We start from the raw sequence: 24,514 nt of genomic DNA, 5'->3' as shown, positions 1-24,514 counted from the left end.
AAAACCCAGTAATAGTTACTGATAACTAACAGCTTCTCCTTTAGTTCAAGGGGTGTGTTTCATTCAAACCTGTGTTTGGAGCGGGTGGGTTATGGGTTCTGTCCCTAACTGCACATGACTGGGGTGTAGCTGATTGCCATGACCTCTGTATCTCTCCATCCAACCATGCTCTGTAGAGAGTGGTCTTCTGGCTGCTTTGTTCAGAAAAAGCCACCTGTGGACTCAGGTCTCTGAGAGTAAAATATTCCCTTGTGCAGTTCATTCAGATCCCTTCTTTCTGCACTGGAGTGACTGTCATCTTAGCTACCTGTAGTGAGTGGTTCTGGGAGAGCGGCAAAATATCCGGCTCTGGATCTGGAACCAATGCTTGGCAGCAAATTCAGTTGGTAGGCTGGCAAGAGACTGTGCAATAATGAACAATCAGCCTTTTCTTTTAAAGCTGTGCCCCACGTTTTCAAACACTCATTCAAATCCTGCTCAGCAAAAAGCAGCCCCCACGTTCCCTGAGAGGAGGGGGGTGGGGAAGGTCAGGTGAGCTGAGACAAGCTTTGTTTTCCTACTGGCATGCTAATGGGCTTGCTGCCGTCTGATGTTTATTGCGTTGCTGGACAGGGTGTGTGTGTTCGTGGACAATAAAAGCCTGTTAGCCAAGTAAATCAGCTGCCTGGGCGTGCTGTTGTCGCACCCTTGCCATTATATGGAGAACTACGTCGCTTGGATTCCACCTTAAACTGTACAGAAGTAGCTGCACTTTTCTATTGGAAACCCTGCTTATTACATCCGTCTCTTCAATACATGGCTTTGGAGGGGGTAAACCACAGACTGGGGGAGAGATTCTTTAAGGTGGCCCAGTGAGGCAACTAGGAGCTCAAGTCATGGACCAGGACTCCCTTGTGCTAGGTGATGAACAAACGCAGGGGACTGCCTGTCTGTATACATGGGCCTCATGATCATTGTAGCCAAGCCCCTCCCTATCATTCACAATGCCAAGATTTTATTTAGCACTGTTCATCAGTAGACCTCAAAGCGCTTTACAAGGGAGGTCAGTAGCATTATCCCCCTTGCACAGATGGGTTCACTGAGGCTCAGGGCGGTGCAGTGACTGGCCCAAAGGTCTCCTGAGTCCCAGCCCAGTGCTGTATCTAGTGTACATCACACAGCACAACAGATGAAAGGGGAAATTGCTGACCACACTAACCCCCTCCCATTACAAAAGGGACCAGGGATCTTTAATGTCCATGTGGAGGAGACAGGAGCTCTGTTTATAAGGACTCATGTGAGAGGCTCACACCAAATAAACTGCATGCAATGGACGTGATCTGCCCCAGAAAGGTGCCTGAACTGGGAGGCAGCATGCCGGCCTGTGAGCCTCCCCAGACCTCGCCTGTGATTTCAGCTCGGAATGTCTCTGTGCTCATCAGCCCCGTGGGCTATCTGCTACCTCAGCCTGTGGCAGCTCCGACGGGTGCAGGCAGTTTGGCCCCTGTTATTAATCCTGGTAACTATACAAACACCACCCTGGCTATTTTGCAAGACAGTTGCCTCATGTGCAAAGTGCAATATCCTGCCTATGTGTTTGGTTTCCTTGTTTCTCTCTCATCTTGACTCTTGCTTCCTCCTCCCCTGTCTCTGATCTGTGCCCTCCTCCAGGCTATCCCTAATGCTGCTTCTCCAGCCACCTCCCACCCTGCTTAGCTCCCATCTTTGATCCCTTCACGGCCTTTCAGGTTCTTCCTCCATCAGGATCTAGCTACCAGACTCCCTTTCAGTGCGTGCTCTGCCCCACCAGAACTCAGCTTCATGCCTTTTCTGTGGTGCCCCCTGTACCTGGAACATCCTCCCCCCACCCCAAGCCAAATCCCTCCCTTCTCCCATCAAATCCCTCCTTAAAAACAGGGCAGGGCCAGTGGAAAGGGCACCCAACTGGGAACCAGCAGACCTGGCTTCTGACCCCATCTTTGCTAGCACTCCCTATGTGACTTTGGTCAAATCACTTACCCATGCCTCAGCTTCCTCGTCTGTCACATGAGGATCACGATACTTAAAGCAGGTTGAGATCCATAAATGCTAAGTCCTGTTAAACTGCCTTCTTTTGCTTAGCTGTCTGTTACCACCTGTGCTGCATAGCCCAAAGGTATTTAGGCACCTGGCTCCCATTGCCTTCAGTGGGAGCTAGGCACCTAGATACCTTTTGAGAATCTGCATCTATCTGCTTATGTCTCTCTCATTTAGGGCCCCGCACTGCTCCAATTGAAAAGAAGAAGGGCTTTGCCATTAACGTATAGGAAGTAGGATCATCAGACCCTTACTTTGTACACTCTTTTGCACAGGGACCGGGTCTCTGTCAGAGCACTGCAGATGTTAATGGTGCCATAGTGATATGCTATTAATCATTAGAATTCTTTACTGGGGGCTCTATAAAAGGCTCAAGCTGCCGTTAATAGAAAACTTTGGTCGCTGTATACACAGGGGTGTTGAAACAATTTCTATAGTGGGGGTGCTGAGAGCTGTTTAAACTGTAGACCCTGTATATAATGGAAATCGCTTCAAGGCAGGGTGTGCAGCAGCACCCCTAGTTCCAGCACCTATGTATATACATACAGTCACGAGATGGGAAGATGTTAATTAGGATAGGGCCAGAGTCTTCTCTGTGATGTGCTTGTGCATCTCCTGGGGACTGTTGTGGAAGATGCACGTATCTGCTGTGCACAGAATTTGAGTCTGAATTGTGCAGCGTATCTGAAGATGATGAACGGACAGAGACAGAAAGAGATGAAAGGTTTCAGAGTAGCAGCTGTGTTAGTCTGTATCCGCGAAAGGAACAGGAGGACTTGTGGCACCTTAGAGACTAACACATTTATTTGAGCATAAGTTTTCGTGAGCTACAGCTCACTTCATCAGATGCATGTCTCCGATGAAGTGAGCTGTAGCTCACGAAAGCTTATGATCAAATAAATTGGTTAGTCTCTAAGGTGCCACAAGTACTCCTGTTTTTTAAAGAGATGAAAGATTGCCACCTTGCGGTGAAACCCGGGTTATAACCCCAGTGTGTCAGAACTCGGGCAGGGCTGGACAAATCTTGCTGGGTTTCTGTCACATAGCTTTTTTTGACAAGTCGCTTAGCGGGTTTTAGTTCATGTGGTTTCTCCCCCCATGAATTGCACTTTGTTTGGGTTGATTCAAATGCAGTGGCGCTCAGATACCATGCTGATGGGTACAGTATATGAACCCAGAAACGAACAGACTGTTAAATTCAACTCTAATCTTAGGAGTTTCGTTCCTTGTTTCCACAAGGAGCTTCCTTGTGACTCGGCAGGGGCTGAGGGATGTGCTGGCTGCCGCTTCCCGCAGCCCCCATTGGCCTGGAGCAGCGATCGGCCAAACCTGCGGACGTTGCAGGTAAACAAACCAGCCCAGCCTGCCAGCGGCTTTCCCTGACAGGCCACGTGCTGAAGGTAGCCGATCCCTGGCATAGATCATAAAATCCTAATACCTAGCTCTTATATAGCACCTTTCATCGGGTGATGTCCAAGCGTTTTACAAAAGAGGTCAGATTCCTAACCCCCCTTTTACAGATGGGGATACTGAGGCACAAAGAGATGCAATGATTTGCCCATGGTCACCCAGCAGGCCAGTGTCCAAACGGAATAGAAGCCAGGTCTCCCAAGTCCCAGTCCAGTGCTCTATCCACTAGGAAATACTGCTTTCCTTTATACAGATAGGGATTTGGGTGGATAGTTCAAGTGGTTTTGACTGCCTATGTCACCATCTGTCCCAGGTTTCACTATTTTCCTTGGGAAATTTGAGACTATCCAGACAGAGCAACAAAGCGTCTTTGGATTTTGACAGAGGGTTTGCTGGGTCTGAAGTGTTCCAGGGGCACTCCCATTCCAAAGAAGAGTAGCCTGCCTCTAACTTCCTCAGGTCACTGAGCCCAGTGCCTGGTGGGCCAGCACTTTGGGAGTTGAGTGAGAACTGTACGCATATTAATACACTGCAGCCATGGTCATTAAGCTCATTGTCTATGTAATGCATTGTCAAGTTTGGATGCCACACTTTAAGAAGCTTCCAGCAGCAGAGATAACACTGCCTCAACTTGAGCCCATGGTCAGTTTCCAAAGAACAGAAGTGAAAGGCTAATACAATGTCCCACGACACCATCTGCTGCAGTGCTTAGGCACCCTGGTTTTATTTAAGTTATGGTCTGCCATTAAGGACTGAATAAAAATGAAGCAAACTGATTTGGCCCTGGAGACTGGCCAAAACCAGAGCCATTCATCCAAATTTGCAGGGAAAAAGGAACCTATATCCAAACAACACCTGCAAAACCAAAAACCCTTCAACGAAGCTTTACAAACCAAAAGCACCCATTGGATTACCCATCTCTGCAGTCCTTCCCCTCAGTTCGAAGGACTATCTTAGTATTTAGCAGTAACAGCAGACTAGCTCAGCCCTGCAGAGGCTCCCAGCACTTGAATGTGGGAGATTTCAAACCACTATGAGGGAGGGATTAAGGGATAGAGCTTCCAGAAAACTCAGCACTCATAGGGCTCAGTTTTTCAAACAGGTGAGCTCCCAGAACCTTCCATTGTGACCCCAATGGCCAGGATTCTCCACAGAGCTCAGCACCCCACCCTCTAGAAAATCTGCCCACTAATTGAGGTGCCTAAATGGGAGCTGGCTTTTTTGGAAAGTCTCGCCCTAAGCATATTATTGCAGTGACATTGCAAAATCCTTCTTTGGGTGAGGCACCGCACCTGTCTGCAAATTAATGAAACAGGAAGAAGTCTTCCTACAAACGAGTGACATCTGGCAGGTCTGACAAGTATCTGGAGCCCCCGGAGTATGAGAGAGGAGGAAAATGGGCAGGGCTGAAGGGACCCACAGCTGCAGCCATTCATGTTTGCTGTCAGCTGCCTGGTTCAATGAGGTCCTGTCTCTAGAGCTCCTAAACCTCTGATAGGCTTAAGGTGAGGCAGATCAGTGATGACCTGACACTGGTTAGGGTGCAGGCTCCGCCCTGGATCAGGTAAGAGGGAAGCAGGAAGTTTCAGGTAAGGCAGTAGAGCTAAGAGAGAAGCAGAAAGAAAATGCCCGTGTGTAGGTAGCAGCCAGCTAGCATTTTAAGAGCGTGTCTGTTTCAAAGTCTAGGAGCAGCCAACTGAAGCTAAGCAGCTGTCAAGGTAGGGGGGGCTAAACAAGTGATCAAATAAAGCTGTATGTTTGGGTAATGCTGCCCTCCTCATCTTGGCAGGATGTAAAAAGAGAAGACTTATAATGTGTGAATATCTTGGGCCAGTGTAACTGATGAGAAAGAAGGAATCTTGCTGTAAAAGGTGTATACAGAATAGCTTGGGGGAGAAGCAACTTTCATAATGCAGTAGCACTTGTACAAAGCATTAATCCCGTGTCCTCAATTTCCCTGGTAGCCAAGGGAAATGATATTGTTTGTCTTTTTTCCCCTACTCCCCTCTTCTAGTTCCCTCTGTGTCAGGCAGTTATAGGAGCTCAAGGTGTGCTAAACTGGGGGCATTCTAGCAAAGTACAGATAGTAGTTGGCTTATCCTGGGAGATCCTTCTAGCTATAAAGCTGGGGTCTTCAATTGCTGTGGCAGAAGTGCTGTGTGACCTGTCTTGTGGCCTTTGGAAAGGGGAAACTTAGTAGCAGCCCACATCCTGGTTGCTGAGGTGTTGTCAAGCTGTTCCCTTTTGTTTTTAAGGGTGGGGTTACAAATTAGCCAGGTTTTAGGCCCCCAGATTCTGACTCCTCCCCCTCGCGTATCTATTTATCTTCTGAGTTTGCCTTGGCGTTATTTGGGTGGACCTGACCATGATATATTTTTATTTATTTATTTACACACACCCCTTTCCAAAAGCAATTGACTCCTGCCCACTGTGATGGGACTTCCATGCTCAGGGCTGGCCTGAGGATTTTGAGAGGCTAGAAAGAGGAGGACTTTTTATTACTCCCAACAAACTTGCTGAATTCAGTATGAAGCCTGTGGAGAAGATGGGGTGGGGGGGCTAAGGTTGAAAAACACTCACTTCCTACTGCCTCTGAATGTGGGGCTCACAGAGGTCTCTAAGCAGTGTGTGGCATTGCCTGCTGTATGAAGAGATCATCCTGGACACTAGGTCTGAACTTTACCACTCTGATGGGCAGCACCAAACCACTGGTTCTCCGTGATCAAATCTGGGGGGTTGAAATATGACTCCTGAGAACCATCATGCTGCAGGAAGAGGCTCCAGTGGTGAATTCCCATTTGGGGCTGTCTCTCTGGGGGTGTGCTGAAGTACCCTGGGTGGTGGGGTGAGCTGGGATAGGAGTGCCTGGCTTAGGGTCAGTGGAAGTAGGGGACAGATGCTTTCTGCTTTAACTTGGGGTTATTTTTCTGTTTGTAACTGGACTCTCCCCCTCCCACGCACTCCTTTTATTTGTCAACTCAGCTTGTCTGAAAACCCCAGTTAAGCCCTTCACTGCTGAATTACTGTGGGTTGCAACTACAGCTCTTGGGTAGGGGGACCAGATAGCAACTGTGGAAAAAAACAGCACGGGGTGGAGGGTAATAGGTGCCTATATAAGAGCGAGTCCCCAAAAATGAGACTGCCCCTATAAAAACAGGACATCTGGTCACCCACTCTTGAGACTAAAGTGGTTAATGATATTGGCCTCAAAGTGCTTTCTGCCCCCAGCTAATGCCTATAGACAGAGTGGATTTTCTGTGATGCTGTAGGAAATGGCTTGTTTTTTGCAGATCCCATTACAGACAGGTAATCCACTGGATGCTAGCTAGAATCCCTCCTTGCCTCTATACACCCTCCCTGAGGGATCCATTGGATTCAGCTATTGCCTCTGGTGCTGATTCCTAAATTTGCTTCTCTAGCTCCAATCTCCTTCTGGAGCAGAGTTGGCTGCGGGAAGGAGCAAGGAAGAGGTGTGGTTTTGAAAGGGAGGTAACTAGTCTATGCCACCCATTCTCTTCCCTTCCCCCATCCGCAGAGGTTAAGAGTCTGCTATAGCTGCCAATTAGTAAACATAGCTCTTTAGCTCAAGCTGTAGAGGCTACTGAGTTGGCTGGAGAGGTCCAAAGTTCAGTCCCCGGTGATAGCCATTGGCCGTTGTTTTTAGACCTGCTGAGACAAATTCTGCCCCTTGGTTATGCTCCTGTATCTCAAGTGGCTTCACTTCCTTCCAAATCTTCTCACTGCTAATGCTGTGTCCTCTGCCACTAAAGCCTGCAGCCTCTGACCTCCTGACTTGTCCCCTCCATGCAGCCAGGCCCTCATTAGATTGCACTTGTTCAAAATGAAATTGTATTACAGTAGCAGATAGGGGCCCTGACTGGGATTGGAACCTCATTATGCCAGGTGCTGCACACATCCATAGTGTGAGACTATCCCTGCCCAGAAGAGTGCCCAATCTGAACAGACAAGAGAGAATCAGCGTGAGAGGGGAACCAGAAAAATGAAGTGACTTGTCAGAAGTCACACAGCAGCTCATTGGCAGAACAGGGAATAGAACCCAAGTCTCCTAAAACATTTCACCCCGCTCACTCTGGCCACGGGCTGAGAACCACTGGTCTGTCAGCGCACAGCCGTGGCCCATGTGACGTTCTCAGGGTAGTGACTAGGGTGGGGCAGGAAGGGCACCTGCCCCAGGCACAGAGCCACCAGGGGGAGAGAGTGTAAAAATGGGGCCATGCAGGATCAGGCCCAGCATCAGCACCTTTCCCCTGGCAGGATTGGGCCTGGCAGCATCAGTAGGAGGCCAGAGTGCTCAGTGTGGTCCACCACCCCTCAGGATCATGGGACCAGTGACCCTGGTTGGAGCAGGATCCCCGGTACTAGGACTGCAGTGGCAGGTGGGCTGCACTGCTGAGCTATGTGCAGCCGAGGTAGGAGACCAGTGGGCATGGGGAGGGGGTGCAGCTGGTGCCTGGGGAACAGACTCTAGGTGTGGGGGCGGGGGCGAGTCTCTGGATGGGGTCTAGATACTGGTGCATGGTCCCTGGATGGGGGAGTTGAGGGCTGGGTGCATGTGGGGGGCAGTCCCAGGCTAGGGGGACACCCTGCACCAGGCAGGGCTCCCCATCTTTGCAAGCAGGATTTGCAGACACACTTCCACACTACTGCTGGCAGCGCAGCTGGGCTGAGCGTCTGGAGAGTACAATATGCCATGCCACCCTTTTTGTAAGTTAATTCATTTTAACAGTTAATGTTTTGATGTATTTTGTTAATTTAAAATGCTCTTGGTAGATATTTGCTAGTGTTGAAATGAAAGGTAGTAGATGGATTTGACTTGTATTGCTGTCATATAACAAATACTACACCATTTTTTTGGAGACGTACTCTGTGTGTGTGTGTGGTATAAAAACTGAGAGCCTCATATGCGGCCCACAATGGTAAATAGGTTGAGAACCTCTATTTCAGACAAAAAGAAAAGGAGTACTTGTGGCACCTTAGAGACTAACCAATTTATTTGAGCATGAGCTTTCGTGAGCTACAGCTCACTTCATCGGATGTCCGATGAAGTGAGCTGTAGCTCACGAAAGCTCATGCTCAAATAAATTGGTTAGTCTCTAAGGTGCCACAAGTACTCCTTTTCTTTTTGCGAATACAGACTAACACGGCTGTTACTCTGAAATATTTCAGACAAACAGCTTATTCACCAGAAAACTCAGATTGGCTCTAACAAAACTACTGTATTCAAATTAGATTTGGCTAAATAAATAAAACCTCTTGAAACAACTTATTTTGAGACTTTCAACACACAATGTTTCAAAATTTAGCTAGATTTGGTTTTAAAAACTGTTTTTAAAAATAAAAAAAATTCTGAGTTAAATGAAATGTGTTTTTGGTCCCAAAACAATTTTTTAAAGCGGCGTTTTTTGGCCAGCGAACTAAAAAATAGCTCCGCTCTGGAGTCTCAGCCCAGTGCACCATCCATTAGCCCACATAGCAGATCTGGTAGCTACTTTTGAGTATTTCCAAAACTCATTCTTCCCGTAGTTCAAGATTCCACTCCAAGCTCCTGTTATATCCTGCTTTGAATGCTGCAATCACCTCCATCATGTCTGTTCACTGAATCTCATATCTCTCCTCACCTTTATGCAGCTCCCAGATGCTGTCCCCACCTAACTCTCTTGCCTAGGCTCTGCCCACGCTTCTGTTTTTAATCAGTCCACGTCTGTCTGTGTGCTGTGAAAAAGAGAACTGCTGAGTAAGCTGTAAGTTTTGCTGTCTTCTCTCCTGACCCTTCCCCCATCTCCACCCCCTTCATGCACACCTTACTTAGCCCCAACTTTTTACACTATGCTTATGCTTGAGACAACTTCACAAGGGGCATATTTAGAACATGTTGGTGGCATACCTAAAGCATGGCTTCCATGTCAAGAGAGAACATGAATGCTGCCTCGAAAGAGAGGCTGACCTAGAGGAAACGTTGTGTAGAGCAATAGAGGAAGAAACTGAATCTGTCAACATGACTCTTGGAAGCACAAACAGATTAGCACAAGACCAAAATAAATGGTGAAAACTGGTGGTGCCCTGTGTACCTGAGTGGGTAGGATTATAAGAAGAAAAAAGTATGTAGGTACTTCAGTTCCTTCAAAAGCCAACAGACGATCCGCATAGTTAGGGCCCTGCCAAATTCATGGTCCATTTTGGTCAATTTCACAGTCGTAGGAATTTAGAATAGTAAATTTCATGATTTCAGCTATGTAAATCTGGAATTTCAGTGTTGTAATTGTAAGGGTCCTGACCCAAAAAGGAGTTTGTGTCTTTTGGGGGGGGCGTATTGCAAGGTTATCATAGGAAGTGTTGCAGTACTGCTTCCTTCTGCTGGAGAGCAGCTCTGAAAGCAGAGCAGCAGTACAGAAGTAAGGGTGGCATGGTATGGTATTGTCACCCTTACTTCTGCACTGCTACTGTTGGGGCGCTGCCTTCAAAGCAGGGCGCCTGGCCAACAGCTGCCGCTCTTGAGCCACCAGCTCTGAAGGCAGCACAGAAGTAAGGCTGGTAATACCATGACCCCCTCTAAAATAACCTTGTGACCCATGCTCCCAAAATTCTTTTGGGTCAGGACTCCCAATTTGAGAAATGCTGGTTTCCCCTGTGAAAGCTGTTTAGACTAGGGTAAAAGCACAAAAGACCAGATTTCATGGTCCGTGATGCATCTTTCATGGCCGTAAATTTGGTAGAGCCCTACGCATAGTTGTCAACGTGTTCCACCTAATCTAAACTAGAGCTGTGCTGTGTGGCTTTTGTTTTGTTTTAATATTCTCTGCAGATTCCCCCCTCCCCCACCCTTAACAGAGGGAAAGAACATGGGTTTGGAAATGCTCTGACTTTGCCTCAGGGAAATTGTAGTTTGGGTCAAGCTCCCATTATCCTTTCTAGGCCAAGCTTCCTGGTTGAACTACATCTCCCATGATGCAACATAGTCAACCCTCTTGGGAAATGTAGTCTGGCTGAGAACCCTGGCCTGTGGAGGGGAATGGGCATGTGAGGCAACCAAACTACAACTGCTCCTAGGCACCTTGGCTGCAAGTTTTCAGTGGAAAGCAGACACTTATGGGAATACTCAGGTTAGTTGAGAACCCAATTGATGAAAAGCTTTCAGCCAGTCCTAATGAAGAGCTCATGCCTCTCTGATTGTATCGAACTATACTGCATCCAGTTCATGCCCTTGGCCCGACAGCCATCTAGAGCATGGACTCTGGACAAGACTTGTTGGGAGCCCAATTTGAGACCCCTTAACAGAGCCTGATTTTCAGAGGGTAGGCACTCTTTCTGAACACTGGGTCTTTAAAGCCATTTCAAGCTGGGCAGCCAGATCAATAGATGCTTTGGAAAATCCTGACTCTCTTCGTGCTTGTATACTATCTGAGTGCCTTGCCATCTTTAATGTGTCTGTTCTGGCAACGCCCCACGGTAAATGGGCAACCACATGGTGAAGAGAAATTGTGAGGCTGTTAGAGGCGTGTGTGTGAGATGGGTGGTGCTAAGTTAGGTGTAGGTGCAGAAGACAAAACACCCACATGAGTATGGACTAGTGGGATTGTACTCCCGCAGCTCCTCCTGCCACCGAGGCTATACTGTTTTTTAGCAAGCTGGCTTGAGTATGCCTACGGGTGCTGCAGTCGCGCCTCCTGATTGCTAGGTAGCCTTACCCTTTGTGTCTAGACCAGGAAATTCCCTGTGGGCTGAAAATCACCATCTGGATCCTGACACACCAATAAATATCAAAATGCAGCTCCCCTCAAAAGCCAGCAGCAGAAGGTGCCGCCCCCCCTCTCTCTGTACCTTTCATAATCTCGCAAAGCGGGGTGAGGAGGGAAGGTCTCCCCCTTGACTTCCAAGAGCTCTGCCCCGGGCTGCTGCTTGGGCTGGATACTGCGTATGGATGAGTTGGGGCACCAGATGTTGATAGGTGTTGGTGCTGGGCTTGGTGACTGCTTGCAAGCACTTCCTGCCTCCTGCAGGAGTGCTAAGGAAGTAGCTGGGGTAGTTCAGTGTGGTCCCTCTGGAGGGGGCAGAGGTTCGTATTGCTTCTCTCTACAGCTTGGGGGAGCAGGATGAGCCCCTTAGGGCACAAGCTGGGGAGCAAGGAGGGATGACTGACTGCCTTCCTTATCACAAAAGGACAGACCTGTCTGAACGACCCAGGCTCCGTTTGGGGTGGGGTGGGGGAGGGGTCCTGAATCTTCCCCTGGCTTTCCCGCCCCCCCCCCCCCCCCAGGCTGACCAATCAAGTAGGAATTGGGTCCTGGGATTCACGAAGCAGCCCCCGGTTACCAAGGCTCGCTGGGCCCTAAGGCTGAAGTACACTATCCTGTTATAAATGACCCATGCGTGCTGTGTGGATGTGGTAGCACCCTGTGGGGTTCTGGCAGTACCAGAAATCTCCTGCCCAGCCCCATGCCTGCTTTTGAGCGCTAGCTGCTTCCTTGGAAAGGAGGGGTGACAGTCCCCTCCAGAGTGAAATTCCCTGTGTCCTCAGCCCCATAGCAAACACTCTGGAAGCCTGGAGGAACATGAATATGGTGGCTGGACTGTGTGATGTTTTCCCCCTAGTGGCGGAGCGCAGATGACCAGACCCCTGATGGCTAAGGATTAGTTTACCTGAGTGGGAGGGGAGCTGGGTTTTGGCCTGCAGCATGGGGGTCTCGTCCTGTCTCTCCAAGGCTGTGTGAGACTGAGCCAGTGATTGAGGAGCTGCGGTGAGCTGGCATCTGGCCCTCTAGGGTAAGGCAGAGATAGGGAGTGGTAGCCGAAGGCACGCAGTACAAGCTTTCTGGAATGAAGGCGTTGAAAGGCCCTGTAAGCATCCTTGCCATAGTGCCTTGTTAATCATAGGCAGGAGCCTGCTTGGATGAGTTTCTGCTCAGCAGCGCCCTTAAACTTGTGTCCTCTGGAGCTCAGGTTAGGTTCCCTCACCACGGTACCGCCCCATGCCTGCCAGATACTCCGTGGGTGGAAAGTGGGTTAAACTGAAGGCTCATTTCTTCCTCTGCTACCCCCTTCCCATGACCAAGTAAACATAAAACCCTTTTAGTGTCTTGCAGTCTGAGCCCAGGGTGTGCTCAGGCCGACTGTCCAGTGCACTCCTGGCAGTGCTCACCCATGGGGAAAAATCCAGCTCTGTGCCCCTTTTGTGTGCTGTCCTGGGAACCAAGGAGTCTGGCTGGGTGTGAAGCAGAGGACAAAGAGGGAAGGTCAGGTGACTCCTGCCCACTGGCTGGGGCATTGGCTGCACTGCTGTCAATGAAACAGCACTGGAGAAAGCTGGGCTCAGCAGACTGGTGCACATGGGGGATGGCTCATGACCCTGTCCCAGCACAGCAGAGCTGACAGGCACTGAAGCTTCTGGACCCAGCCAGGACATTTGCTCTGGGATGCACAGCAGCAAAACAAACTGGTAGGATTTTGTTACCCCTTTGGGGTGGGGAGTGCAGGAGGAACATGGGGCTGGGATTGTGGGGTTTGATGTGGATGTCCCTGCTGGACCAATTCGAGGGATGTCTGGCAGCTGGAGCGATATGACTCTGTGTGCAGCATACCAGGAAGGTCGCATCTGTTTTGGGGAAGAGGCAGCATCTGATGGTGTTCAGCTGTCCCCTTCCGTCTGGGTAAGGAATCCTTCTCTTTCCCCACAGTGTTTGCTCTCAAGGTCGCTGCTGGCTGTGTTGCATTGGCTGGCTTGCTGGGTGAATGGGAGGTGGCTTTAAATCCCTCATCTGCAGGATTTGTGAGCTCCTCCTAGCTCTGCCTCCTGGGGTGCCCCTGGGATGAGGGTCACATGCAGAGATGGGATCTGGGGCCTGTATGGCAGCAGGAGGAAACGAGCTGAAATCTTGACCTCTCCTCTGGAGTCTGGTTTCATGCTGCTTTGGGCAGCCATTGGGGGCTGATACAGAGTAACTGGAAGTCCGTTCTCTCTTGGAGCTAATCAGGCTGTGAGTATTATGGCCTCGGCACACTGGCTGTCCTTCCTAGTTCAGAGAGTAAGTGGGATTTGAACCTGGGAAGCTTGTGTAGCAGAGGAGCACTTGCCGCTAAGCTACCAAACTGGCTTTCTGGCTCATGTCCAGAACAACTGTTACCATCCTGCACAGGCCAGCAGACTAAGATTGTATGCCTGTGTCTTCGAGAGGTAGGGTGGCCTAGTAGCTAGAGCAGAAGGCTAGTAGCCAGGGCTTCTGGGTTCCATTCTGGGGTCTGCCACTTACTCAGCTTAACAAGGCAATGCTTAATCTCTCCCTGCCTCAGTACTTGTTTTCACCCAGCACTGCCAGCTGGGCTCAGCCATCTCATACCAACCTGCTTTCCTCTAACTATTACAGGGGCTTGGTGAATAAGCCTGGAAACCTTTTCCCACCCCTCTCGGTCTCAACCTGTTAGTTTCCCAACAGCTGAGGATGGGGGTGGGGGGGAAGGGAGGTCACTAAGAACACAAGGTCTTAGTTCTAGGAACTGTATCTGTCAGGAGAGATTCCTGTCCCCATCTTATTGTTACCAGAAGAGGTTAATAGAGATGTTGTGGCCTCCACTGCTAGCCCTCTTAATGCAGTTCATGAATGGTGGCCATAGCCTTGGTCTCTGGTCCATGGCTGCATCTACACAGAGAACTCAGCTGGTGAGACAACAGGGGTGCTGGTATCAGCCCTGCAGTGTGTCGCCACTCGTTGGGCAGCTGTGCTTGCAGTTTTACTGTGTCTACTTGGGGGCTGTCACATGGCTATTCAGTCTCATTGCCCCAGGGTACCTATCCCATAGGCCCTGTTGCAGCTTCCTGAAGTGGTGGCTCCTGGGAGACTTTGTAAAGCCTTCTGGAAGTCCAGGGAAGCTGTGGAAGAAATCAAACTCCTGTAACTCCCTGGGTACTGACTGTCCCTCTGCCCCCCTCTCAAAATGGAGGCCAGGCTGAATAGCCAGCTCTCATGCCTTGCTTAGCAAGAGGTTTCTGCTGGGATTCCATGTGCTAGCCAGGAGGAGATTGGCTGCCAGTTACACATGAGTTCCTGCCAACTGCTCTGGGGGGCTGCATACAATGTGCCACAGAATCTTGGCATGCCAGTGCATCCCACTTGTATCATCATGAAGTTCCAGCACTTGATGCAAAACTGCAGTGCGTACCATGCAATTTGCAAGGCTCTGTGACATCCTCAGCATCTTGGCAGCCTGCTGTGTGTGGCAAAGAGAGGATTAACCTCCTTTTGGGAATGATAAGATGGAGCATGTGAACTAGAGACATGAAGATTATGGGCCATGCAGGGTTTCCTTGCTAATGAAAACCAAAAGCTGTGTGATTGGGGTGCATGAGTGCCTAATGCAAGTGGCCTTCCAAAGCTGTCTGAGTCCTCCGCCAGCCTGCAACTAAATAGCCCTTAACTTTTCATACTTACAGCACAGTCTAGTCCACTTAATCGGAATGACTGCTTCTCTGGGATCTACCCCCAGGAGCCAAATGATGGTGAATGGCAACGGCTGTTGCTTAACTGGGAAAGTATTAACAATTTCCACTCTAGTGGAGATTCATCTACACCTGTATGTAGTGGCTGTGAAATGGTTCCAAATCAGAAGTAGTTGGGATTTGGCCTTTAATGAGTGTAAAGTGCAGAGACTTCTGTTGTTCAGTATAGTGCTACTCTGGATGTCTTCCACCTCTCTTCCATGGCCTCTTCTAATTTGGACAGCTACGTGCATGGTGCAGAAGGCCATCTGCCAGGGTGTCCCAATAAGAAGATCACGCAGTACAAAGTGATTGCTGGTGACTTCATTATGGGATTAAAGACCTCTGGGATGGCAAATGCCAATCCATGTAAAAGTGAAATGGCTCATACCGATTAGCATTCAACTGCAAATTAACGCCTGCCATCTGCTTTTGAAGAGTGCAGTGATAGGGTGATAACTGTAACCCGTTAATGATAATGACCAAGAATTCTGCAGGGAAACGTGGTGATGCCGGTTTGCATGGTGGCAGACCCTCCAGGAGTAGAAAGAATGCGTGCGAGCTCAGAGTTGCCAATTGTCACTATTTTATTCCCAGTCTTGTGATATCTGTTGCCTTCTTCAAAACCCTGGCTCCTGGAGATATGTGAGAATCTCGGATTTTTTTTTTTTTAATAAAGTGTCTAGCCCTCACAGTTGCAGGGAAAGCTTGAAAATGTAACCCTTTAAAGGCTCAAACCAGAAGGTAAACAAGAACCCCTTTTAATTCATGATCTTAGGGTGTGGCTCATGAGTTTTGAATATTTTGTGTTTGGCAGTATGTTGCTTTTCCCCTGCCGAGGTTTCTCCATCTTCCCAAAGAGAGACACCGCACATACTGTGTTCATAAGGGGTATGGTTCACCTTCCACTGAAGTTAACAGGAGTCTTTCCGTTGACTTCAAAGGCAATCCAATGAAGCCTAAATACAGCATGTGCAGATAGGAGTGGGAAGCCAGGTTACAAAGCAACAGCCATGTCAGTCAACCCAGGAATGTCGCTTCCCAACAAGCTGAAGGCCACATCCCATGGGCTGGGGTCTCTATTCACCCAGGTGATGTTACGTAGCTAAAAAGAGGGCAAAAATCTCTCCTTGGATCTGCACAGTGGTTCTCTCTTCTGCTGTCGTTACAGTCCTGGGTCTCCCAAAAGAAAAACATAGGATCAGAGCTGAGATCTGCCATGCAGAAGTGAGGAGAATTCTGACCCAAGTAAAGAATTTCAGCAGAATAGCTGACCTGTAAGTAAGCGGTGGCAGCAAACTCTGTCAATGCTGAGTGGTGGTCCCATGAGACATCCTAATAATTCAAGGAAAGCTTTAACTCTAGTTGGTCTAGTTCTTTTGTGCTGATCACATTAGTGTCAAGGAGCCATGGCTTGGCTTCTGCTAGATCATATCTCTGTTTTATCACAGAGTAGCACTTCCTTTGCCTTGGGCGTTCATCTATATATCCTGTTCCCCTCTACGGGGTGTGCGCATGCCGCTGGCAAGGACTCTGGCCTACAAGGAGAGCTCCTGCAGCAGGGAATGGTCTGAAGACCTAGGTGGCATGCAGGAGACTAGCTTATTCTCTGATGTTAAAGGGTGTGGACAGGGGTTTCTTTTTGACTGATCACAAAGTAGAATGGCACATTTTTTCCCCCTTTAGAAACACCTCTCTGGTCTGTAAGCAGTATGGGTGAGTATGGTAGCATGTGGGAACACAGGACTGGGAAGCCGGAGGTCTGGACTCTGATTCTGGCTTTGTCATGGACTCACTACATGGTCTTGACCAAGCCCCCTTAACCTCTCTGCCTCCCCTTTCCCATTAAATATTATTCCCATTGTATTACTTACCCCATGGGGGTGGGGGGCTGCACAAATGGCTGTGAAGTGAAAGATGATTTCCCTACGGGAGGCACCTGTATGTGCCCTGGGGGTATGAATGGCTGGTTCATTTTGATGGAATCCATGGGCCCAGAGAGTCCAAGGGGTCATCTGTCACTGCACAACACTAAACAGTTAAATATGGTTTGAGGTTTTGAGGGATGAACTGTCTGCTCAGGTGCATGGCAAATGCACCATCAGAAAATCTTCTTTTCTTCCTGTGTCGTCTTAAGAAAAGATTTAAGAGGGAAAAACAGTTAAAGCATTTGTAACGTAGTAGGCCTTTATTTGAACAATATCTCTCATTGCTAAGGCTATGTTTTAGTCTCAGATATTTTTAGTAAAAGTCATGGACAGGTCATAGTAAACAAAAATTCATGGCCCGTGACCTGTTCATGACTTGTACTAGATACCCCTGCCTAAACCTTGGGTGCTCTTGGGCAGGCGGCAGCCCGGAGGGATTCGCACACTGCCCCTGCCTCAAGCACCTGCTCTGCAGCTCCCATTGACTGGGAGCCATGGCCAATGGGAGCTATGGATGTGGTGCCTGCAGGCAGAGCCAGGATGCAGAGCTCCCTGGCTGTGCTTCTGCCTTGGAACATGTTGCTGCTTCTGGGGACCCCCCCTCCATTCCCCCAAAATAAGCACCACCCAGAGCCCTCACCACCTCCCACGCTCCAACCCCCTTCCTCAGCCCTGAGCCCCCTCCCACACCCGAACTCCTGCTGCTGTGGGGAGGGGGCTCAGGCAGCCCCCAGACCAGGCATTGCAGAAGTCATGGAGGTCCTGGTAAGTCACCAAATTTGTGACCTCCATGCCAGACTTGCAGCCTTACTCATTGCCTTTCCCTTCAGCTGTAGGGCCTTAAAGGGGAAAACCCCCACTGTTTGCTGGTCTTTCAAAGATAGCAATAACTATCCTGGGGTGAGGGAGAAACAGCAGCTGCTGTTTCCTTGAAAACAAAACAGGACACAAACACATAAAAGGAGAGAAAAGAACAGCAGAAATAGGAAATACAGCTTCTGTCTCTAGTGCTGACTCTCTCACTTGCAACCTCGCCGCTGAAGAAATGCAGGCATGGCACATGGTCCAATCAGCCTCTCTAAGAGCTGGCAAACTTGTACCAGCGTGGGGCTGTTTAGAGCAGTGGTTTTCCACCTGTGATCCGTGGACCTCTGGGGATCTGCAAACTATGCCTAAGATTTCCATTTGAAATGTTTTTAGGGGTCCATAAATGAGAAAAAGTTGAAAACCACTGGTTTAGAGCATAGCTTTTAGCTGCCTCTGGTCATGTGCTCACAGCAATGTTGCAAAAAGGGCGGTCTTGGCCAATCAAGCCAGACTCCTTAATGTAAGGCAAAAAGAGGGGAAAGGAAAGAAATAAGGTGGGAAAAAGAGGACACATTTTGCGGGGGGAGGCAGCAGGGACCCAAGGCTCACATTCCAGGTGTTAAGGATTTAGCCAAAACTGGTCTCATTGGTTCCCTCTCTGTGGCATGGTCTGGTCAGGACACCCAGGACAGTGAAGGCCCAACAGTGTTCTGGGGGATCCCAGCTTCCAGAAAGCAGCAGCCATGTTGAATCTCACCCCTTTCTCCCACCTCTGTGTTATGATCTTCTCTTTTCTCCCCCCCGAATTCTCTCTCTAGAACCTTTAAAAATGGGTTTTGGGCAGCATAGCCCACCCCCTGCACTGTTTGGTTTTGTTTTGGTCTATCAATTAGACCTAATTTCTAAAACAGAAATTCTGGGCCATTAGTTTGTTTCCATTTTCCTTTTGTTTACGAGTTGTCATTTTAACCCCCTCCATAGACCTCCCTTCTTAAGACTAATCCAGTCTTGTGGCTCTAATGCAGGGTTGGGTAAACTTTTTGGCCTGAGAGCCACATCTTGGTATGGAAATTGTATTGGGGGGGGGGGGGGGGGGCATGAATGATCACAAGATTGGGATGTGGGAGAGGGTGAGGGCTCTGGGGTGGGGCCAGAAATGAGGAGTTCAGGGTGTGGGAGGGGGCTCCAGACTAGGGCCGGGGGGTGGGGTGCTCTGGGCTGGGACCAAGGGGCTTGGAGGGCAGGAGGGGATCAGGGTGCAGGCTCTGGGTGGTGCTTACCTCAAGCAGCTCCCGGAAGCAGCGGGCATGTTCCTCCTCTTGCTCCTGTGCAGAGGCGTGGCCAGGCAGCTCTGCATGCTGCCCTGTCCACAGGCGCTGCCTCTACAGCTCACATTGGCTGCAGTTCCTAGCCAGTGGGAGTTGCAGAGCTAGCGCTTGGGGTGGGGGCAACATACAGAGCCCCCTGGCTGCCCCTAGGCATAAAAGCCAGAGAGGGGAACATGCAGCTGCTTCCGGGAGCCGCGCGGAGCCACTGCACGCGCAGAGTGGGGCAAGCCCCAGACCCCGCTCCCCAGCAGGAGCTCAAGGGCCAGATTAAAATGGCTGAAGGGCCAGATGTGGCCCCCAGAGCATAATGTGCCCACCCCTGCTCCAATGCTTGCTGACTTTTTATATTTAAAAAATAGGCTTTTGTTGACTCTTCTACCTTGGACAACTTGGTGTCCAGGTCTCTCGCAGCCCCCCTGAGTCTCTCCCCACTTCCCTTGGTTGCAGTGTCAGACCATGAACTATGTGGGACAGCTGGCTGAGACTGTGCTGATCACTGTGAAGGAGCTGTACAAGGGCCTGAACCCAGCCACCCTGACGGGATGCATTGACATCATTGTGGTGAGGCAGCCAGATGGCTCTTTCCGGTGCTCACCTTTCCACGTGCGCTTTGGGAAGCTGGGAGTCCTGCGCTCCAGGGAGAAAGTGGTAAGTGATGCCCTCCAGATGGGGTATGTGCTGTTCGTGCTAGGGAGCACTGGTGTCTACTTGCTTAGGTCCCCTCCTTTCTCCTCCATTCTAGTTCTTCCTGAAACTAAGTTCACGGAGGCTGGCTTGAAGGTGGAGACAGAGAGCCCTGCCATTTGCCTGGGTTGTCTCTCAGCCCTGGTGCATTGTGGAATGGTTCGCTTCCCCCCCTCTGAAGCTAGACCATCCTCAGCAGGCAGCTTGGGGGAGAGAGCGTCCCTCACTTACATGTGAGAGGACCTCTGTTCCTCATTTACCAAGTGGTAGGTGGAAGTGAAACAGGCCTGCAGTCAGGGAGGAGTCTTGATGGGGACAGGTAGCCCCATAAGATGGGACACTCTCTCTCCAGTTGCTGGGGGGACGGGACTCACTCACCGGAGACTCCTTTGCCAAGCAGAATTCCATCCTCCTCCAAAAAAACTAGTGTCTGCAGCCCTCCTAGTTTTCAGAGGGTTTGGCATGTGGCTGTGGTGGCATGGAAGGAGGTCCCCAGGGAAAATGTGCTTTGGATGGAACTCCCCTCTTGTCTTGTGTGTGACTTTATTGCCCGGGAACTGCTGGGTGAGGTAGATTTCTATGGATTCCAAGCCCTGCTTTCTCCCTCTTTCCCCCGCTCCGCCCCCTGCTTGTCAGGTTGACATAGAAATCAACGGGGAACCAGTGGACCTGCACATGAAGCTGGGAGACAATGGAGAGGCCTTCTTTGTCCAGGAGTCAGAGGAGAATGAGGTAAGCCATGTTCAATAGCTGGGAAGAGGTGAATGTACCCCTCTGAGTGCCCTGAAATGGCTCCTGTACCTCTTGTCAGCCAGCTCATTTTTTTTCTGTATCTTCCTGACTTTGTGCCTACTGCAAGAGGGATGGGGAGTGGAAGAGAGAAGGACAAGTAGGCTCAGATTGCTGTTCTACATTGGAGTTGTGCCATTTGCCCTTGCTGGCTGTTGGAGTGTGTGTATAGTACTCTTGCGTGCGCGCGCTCTCTCTCTCCGGGTGTAATGCATGGAAAGGTCCCTCTGTCAAGGAGCTTATGATGCAATGTAGAGGAGGTCAGAACTGGAGCATCTCCAGGACCCTGATGAACAGCATAGTGATTAGCCAGCCCGCTTTTTGAGGCTTTATCAATGGTCAGAGCAGAGAGGTGGTCTTGAATCTTGGTGCTTCTGCTGTGCCTGACAATGCGTGGGGTCTTGTGAGGGGGTGTCCATCCTGCTCCAACAACCCCCTTGTGCTGACTTTTGGCTGCTGCTAGATTAGACCGACTGACCTAGAGGTGAAAAGGCTGCGTATCCAGTTCCTAGTCCCCTCTGCACCATTAACTTTTTTTTTAAGTCTTGATCCCACCTTCTCATTGCATTTAGCCAAGTTGACTTTGAAAGGAACTTTCCAACAGTCTCTACGGGCCAAGGCTAACAAAGGTGTCCTCGTGTGTATTCCACACGTACCAGACCTGAAGGGCTCATCATCACAAAATTGTCATGTCCTTGAATGAAATGTATTGTGTAGATTGTCCCCACAGGGCTGGGGTCAAAGGCTAACAATTGTGCCTCTTCCCACCTGTTATAGGAGACGATCCCCTCCTGTCTGTGCACCTCCCCTATCCCTCTAGAAGAGAGCCCAGATCTCATGGCCGAACCATCCAAGGCATCCACTGTGTCTCAGCTCAGCCTGCTTGGAGAGCCAGAAGAATCGGGCTCTGACACGACATCCCTTCGTAAGAAAAGGCGGCGCAGGAAGAAGCCGAAGCCGAAGGAGGCAGCGGACTCTACTTCAGAAGAGCAGGAAGGGACTGACAGTGAAAGGACTCTCGAGGAAAAGCGCAAGCTGCTGACTGCCTGGTGAGCCCTGCTAGGGGGCTGGATGGGACTCCTTGGGGGTAGTGTGGACTGAGGCGAGGAAACCAGAGTCCATCACTGACTCCTGGGTGGCACTCAGCAACTCACTTGCCACCTAATCGCTGTTTCTGTATGTGAAGTGGCGGCAATTTCCACTACCTGCCTCCCAACGGGATGGGGGGTGGTTTGTTAGTAGCTAATGTTACTGCAACACCTTGGGGAAGTGAAGCCTGTAGAAATGCTAAGCCTGTATTCCTTTAGTTTCTGGATACTGATAGTCTTGGGTTAACATCCTGGCTAGTTCCTTTCTCTGCATGAGGGGGAGGGTGTCACTTTGTAATAGCTCCCAATACTGGTATTTCCATCTTCCACTCTACTTTATTTCTTTCTTCACAGTGATTCAGTTTATTTCTCCTTCACTGACCTCCCAAGTGAGGAAGCTGGGACTGTGCAATCCAAAGAGATCTACCATTATTCTGATGGGGAGCTGGCTCCGTCTCAGAGGTAATAGTCATTTGAAGGTTCCATGAGACAGTGGGGTGTATTGGAGGATGGGGTGACTAGAAAGCCGGCTGGAGCAAGGGAACGGCACTTGAAATATTAAGCTTCCCTGGCCCAGTAAGGGGTGAGTGGAAAGTAGAAGAGCTAGAAGCCCTGAATGGGCCCAGATCCTGTGGGCAGAGCTGAGAAGCAGCAAGGACAAATCTGCATGGGTGGTGGTGGTGGAAACTGGGGCCTGAAGGAGTCTCGGGGCTTGTCCAAACAGTGAACCGGGGTGTGTAAATTCTAGTATGCACTAGTGTGTCCCACACTAAAAGTTCCCAAGTGTGCATTGATGTGGTAATGTTTAAAACAGGCCTACATCAGTGCACGCTTGGGAACTTTTAGTATGTGCCAGCAGAGTCCATGCAAGCTATTTGGTGCATGACATACTGGTGTGAACTAGAATTTACACCTCTCTGGTGCACACTAATGCACCATGTTGACAAGCTTTCAGAAGCAGTGTAGGCCACCAGCTCGGGCCCTGGACTGGGACTTGAGAGACCTTGGTTCTATCCCCAGCTCCACTACTGACCTGCTGTGTGACTTCTGGCAAATCACTTCCAATTTCTCTGCCACTTTCCTCTCCCATCACTTGTCAGTCTTGGCTAGTTAGAATGTAAGCTCTCTGTGGCAGGGACTAGCTCTGTTTGTTCAAGTGGGGCCTTGAAGCCCCTGGTGCTACTGTAATACAAATAATTAATGTAAATGGGTGCTGTGCACGTGGAAAGGGTTCTGCTTGACTTCCTGGTTCTTCTCTGTAGCCTCACTCCAAGCTGTCCGTCTTCCCCCAAAAGTGACTCTGAATTGGAGCTCAAACCCTCTGAGCCATCTCTTCTTGGAGCTGAATCCCACATGCAATGGACTTGGGGGAGGCTCCCTCAGGTAGGTAAGGGACAGGGAATGGAGTAAGCAATCTCTAAACAAATTTGCTTTTTGGAAAGACTGGGGGAAATTGGCTTTCTGACCACGTGTCGGTGGGCAGCTGGTGCATGGTCTAGTGAGAGAACATGGCTGTCCCAGGATTCAGGCGGCAGCTTAATTCTTTCAACTCAGGGAAATAGAATCGGTGCCGCAATTGTCTGAAGACATCTGTGCATTCTGCATGGGCTATTCTGGAGCAATGGTCAGGGGGTAGGATGTCTCTCTCTTAAGAGAAGGGCCGGGGGGAGAGGGGGATTTCTTATCTCTAGTATGACTCACTCAATATGACTCACTTGGTCTTGGTCTAATGCAGGGGTTGCCAATCCGGAGCCACATGTGGTTCTTCAGAGATTAATATGTGGTTCCTTGCATAGGCGCCAACTCCGGGGCTGGAGCTACAGGCGCCAACTTTCCGGTGTGCTGGGGGGTGCTCACTGCTCAACCCCTGGCTCTGCCCCAGGCCCCAGCCCTACTCCACCCCTTCCCCTACCCCTTCCCCTGAGTCTGCCGCACCCTTGCTCCTCCTCCGAGCCTCCTGCACACCACAAAACAGCTGATCATGGTGGGCAGGAGGCGTGGGAATGGAGGGTTAAGTGCTGATTGGTGCTGCTGTCAGGGCTGGGGGGGAGACTGACGGGGCAGAGGGGCTGCTGATATGTTACTGTGGCTCTTTGGCCATGCACATTGGCAAATTCTGGCTCCTCCTCAGGCTCAGGTTGGCCACCCCTGGTCTAATGCTTGGTCCCAGCCTTGCTTTTAATATAAATTAAAGTGTAACCCACAGACTGAGAGTCAGAACTGAGTCTATGTAAGTGCCTACGTTCTACGGGATATTGTCCCTGTAGCTTGAACGCTAGATCGGATCCTACAGAATAGCACTAGTCCAGTGCTTCCTTCTCTTGGCTACCCACTGTGGCTGCATCTGCCAGTTCAGGTTTTGTTGGTCGAACCCTCACTAGCCAGAAGAGAACAGCCCAATGAGGCCGGAGGGTATTTACACTTGGGCCAATCAATTGTACACGCATCAAGCCCATGAGGAGGGAGGGATATCCATGTGCAATCTTAATTCTGGCATTTTTTGAGTGCTTAACTTTGCAACCTTGAACATTCTCATGTATTTTCTGTGTAATGTGTGCACAACGGCTTGTTCTTGATAATCCGTGGAACTGAGGTCTTTCTTTCTTTGATTATCTGTATATGTGAAACGGAGCCGTCTGCAGAAGCCTTCTCCATAAGGGCTACTCTATACACACTCCTTGTCCACTACCTAGCTCTGTCTGAAACCAGTATGGTTTAAAGTAGCCCTGCCCGCCCCATTGGGTGATGCAATTATACTGGAATAAAGGTCTTTGACTAATATAGCTTATTTCAGTAAATATGGTACAGCAACTTTCCATAGTGCCAGAGTCCTGGGGGAGCAGATGCTTTGGGGTTAGAAGGTACTTGGTGAGCTCCCATCACTGGTGTAAGTTCCACAGAGCATCCACTCGCTCAGTGGCTCTCAACCAGAGGTCC

The 24,514-nt window shown here is 49.8% G+C and overlaps 1 protein-coding gene across 9 annotated transcripts in view; it reads left to right on the top strand.

The window, feature by feature from the left end:
* LPIN3 (lipin 3) overlaps positions 1-24,514 on the top strand; it is a 50,320-nt gene that overhangs the window by 12,488 nt on the left and 13,318 nt on the right. For 6 of the 9 annotated variants that reach the window (XM_075118801.1, XM_048819408.2, XM_048819410.2 and 3 more), the window contains 5 exons: positions 19,464-19,664; positions 20,337-20,432; positions 21,267-21,538; positions 21,932-22,039; positions 22,840-22,960. In XM_075118801.1, the coding sequence (XP_074974902.1) occupies positions 19,473-19,664; positions 20,337-20,432; positions 21,267-21,538; positions 21,932-22,039; positions 22,840-22,960 (789 nt within the window). In that variant the 5' untranslated portion in view covers positions 19,464-19,472. Of the gene's footprint in view, positions 1-5,063; positions 5,184-8,116; positions 8,191-16,124; positions 16,231-19,463; positions 19,665-20,336; positions 20,433-21,266; positions 21,539-21,931; positions 22,040-22,839; positions 22,961-24,514 lie in introns of those variants that run through there. The other 3 variants (XM_075118802.1, XM_048819406.2, XM_048819409.2) reach the window with 3 other exon arrangements.

Source organism: Caretta caretta, chromosome 13, assembly GCF_965140235.1.
Source record: "Caretta caretta isolate rCarCar2 chromosome 13, rCarCar1.hap1, whole genome shotgun sequence".
Taxonomy (NCBI): domain Eukaryota; kingdom Metazoa; phylum Chordata; order Testudines; family Cheloniidae; genus Caretta; species Caretta caretta.
Note: the sequence above shows the minus strand (reverse complement) of the source record. Positions and strands in the feature narration are given on the sequence as shown.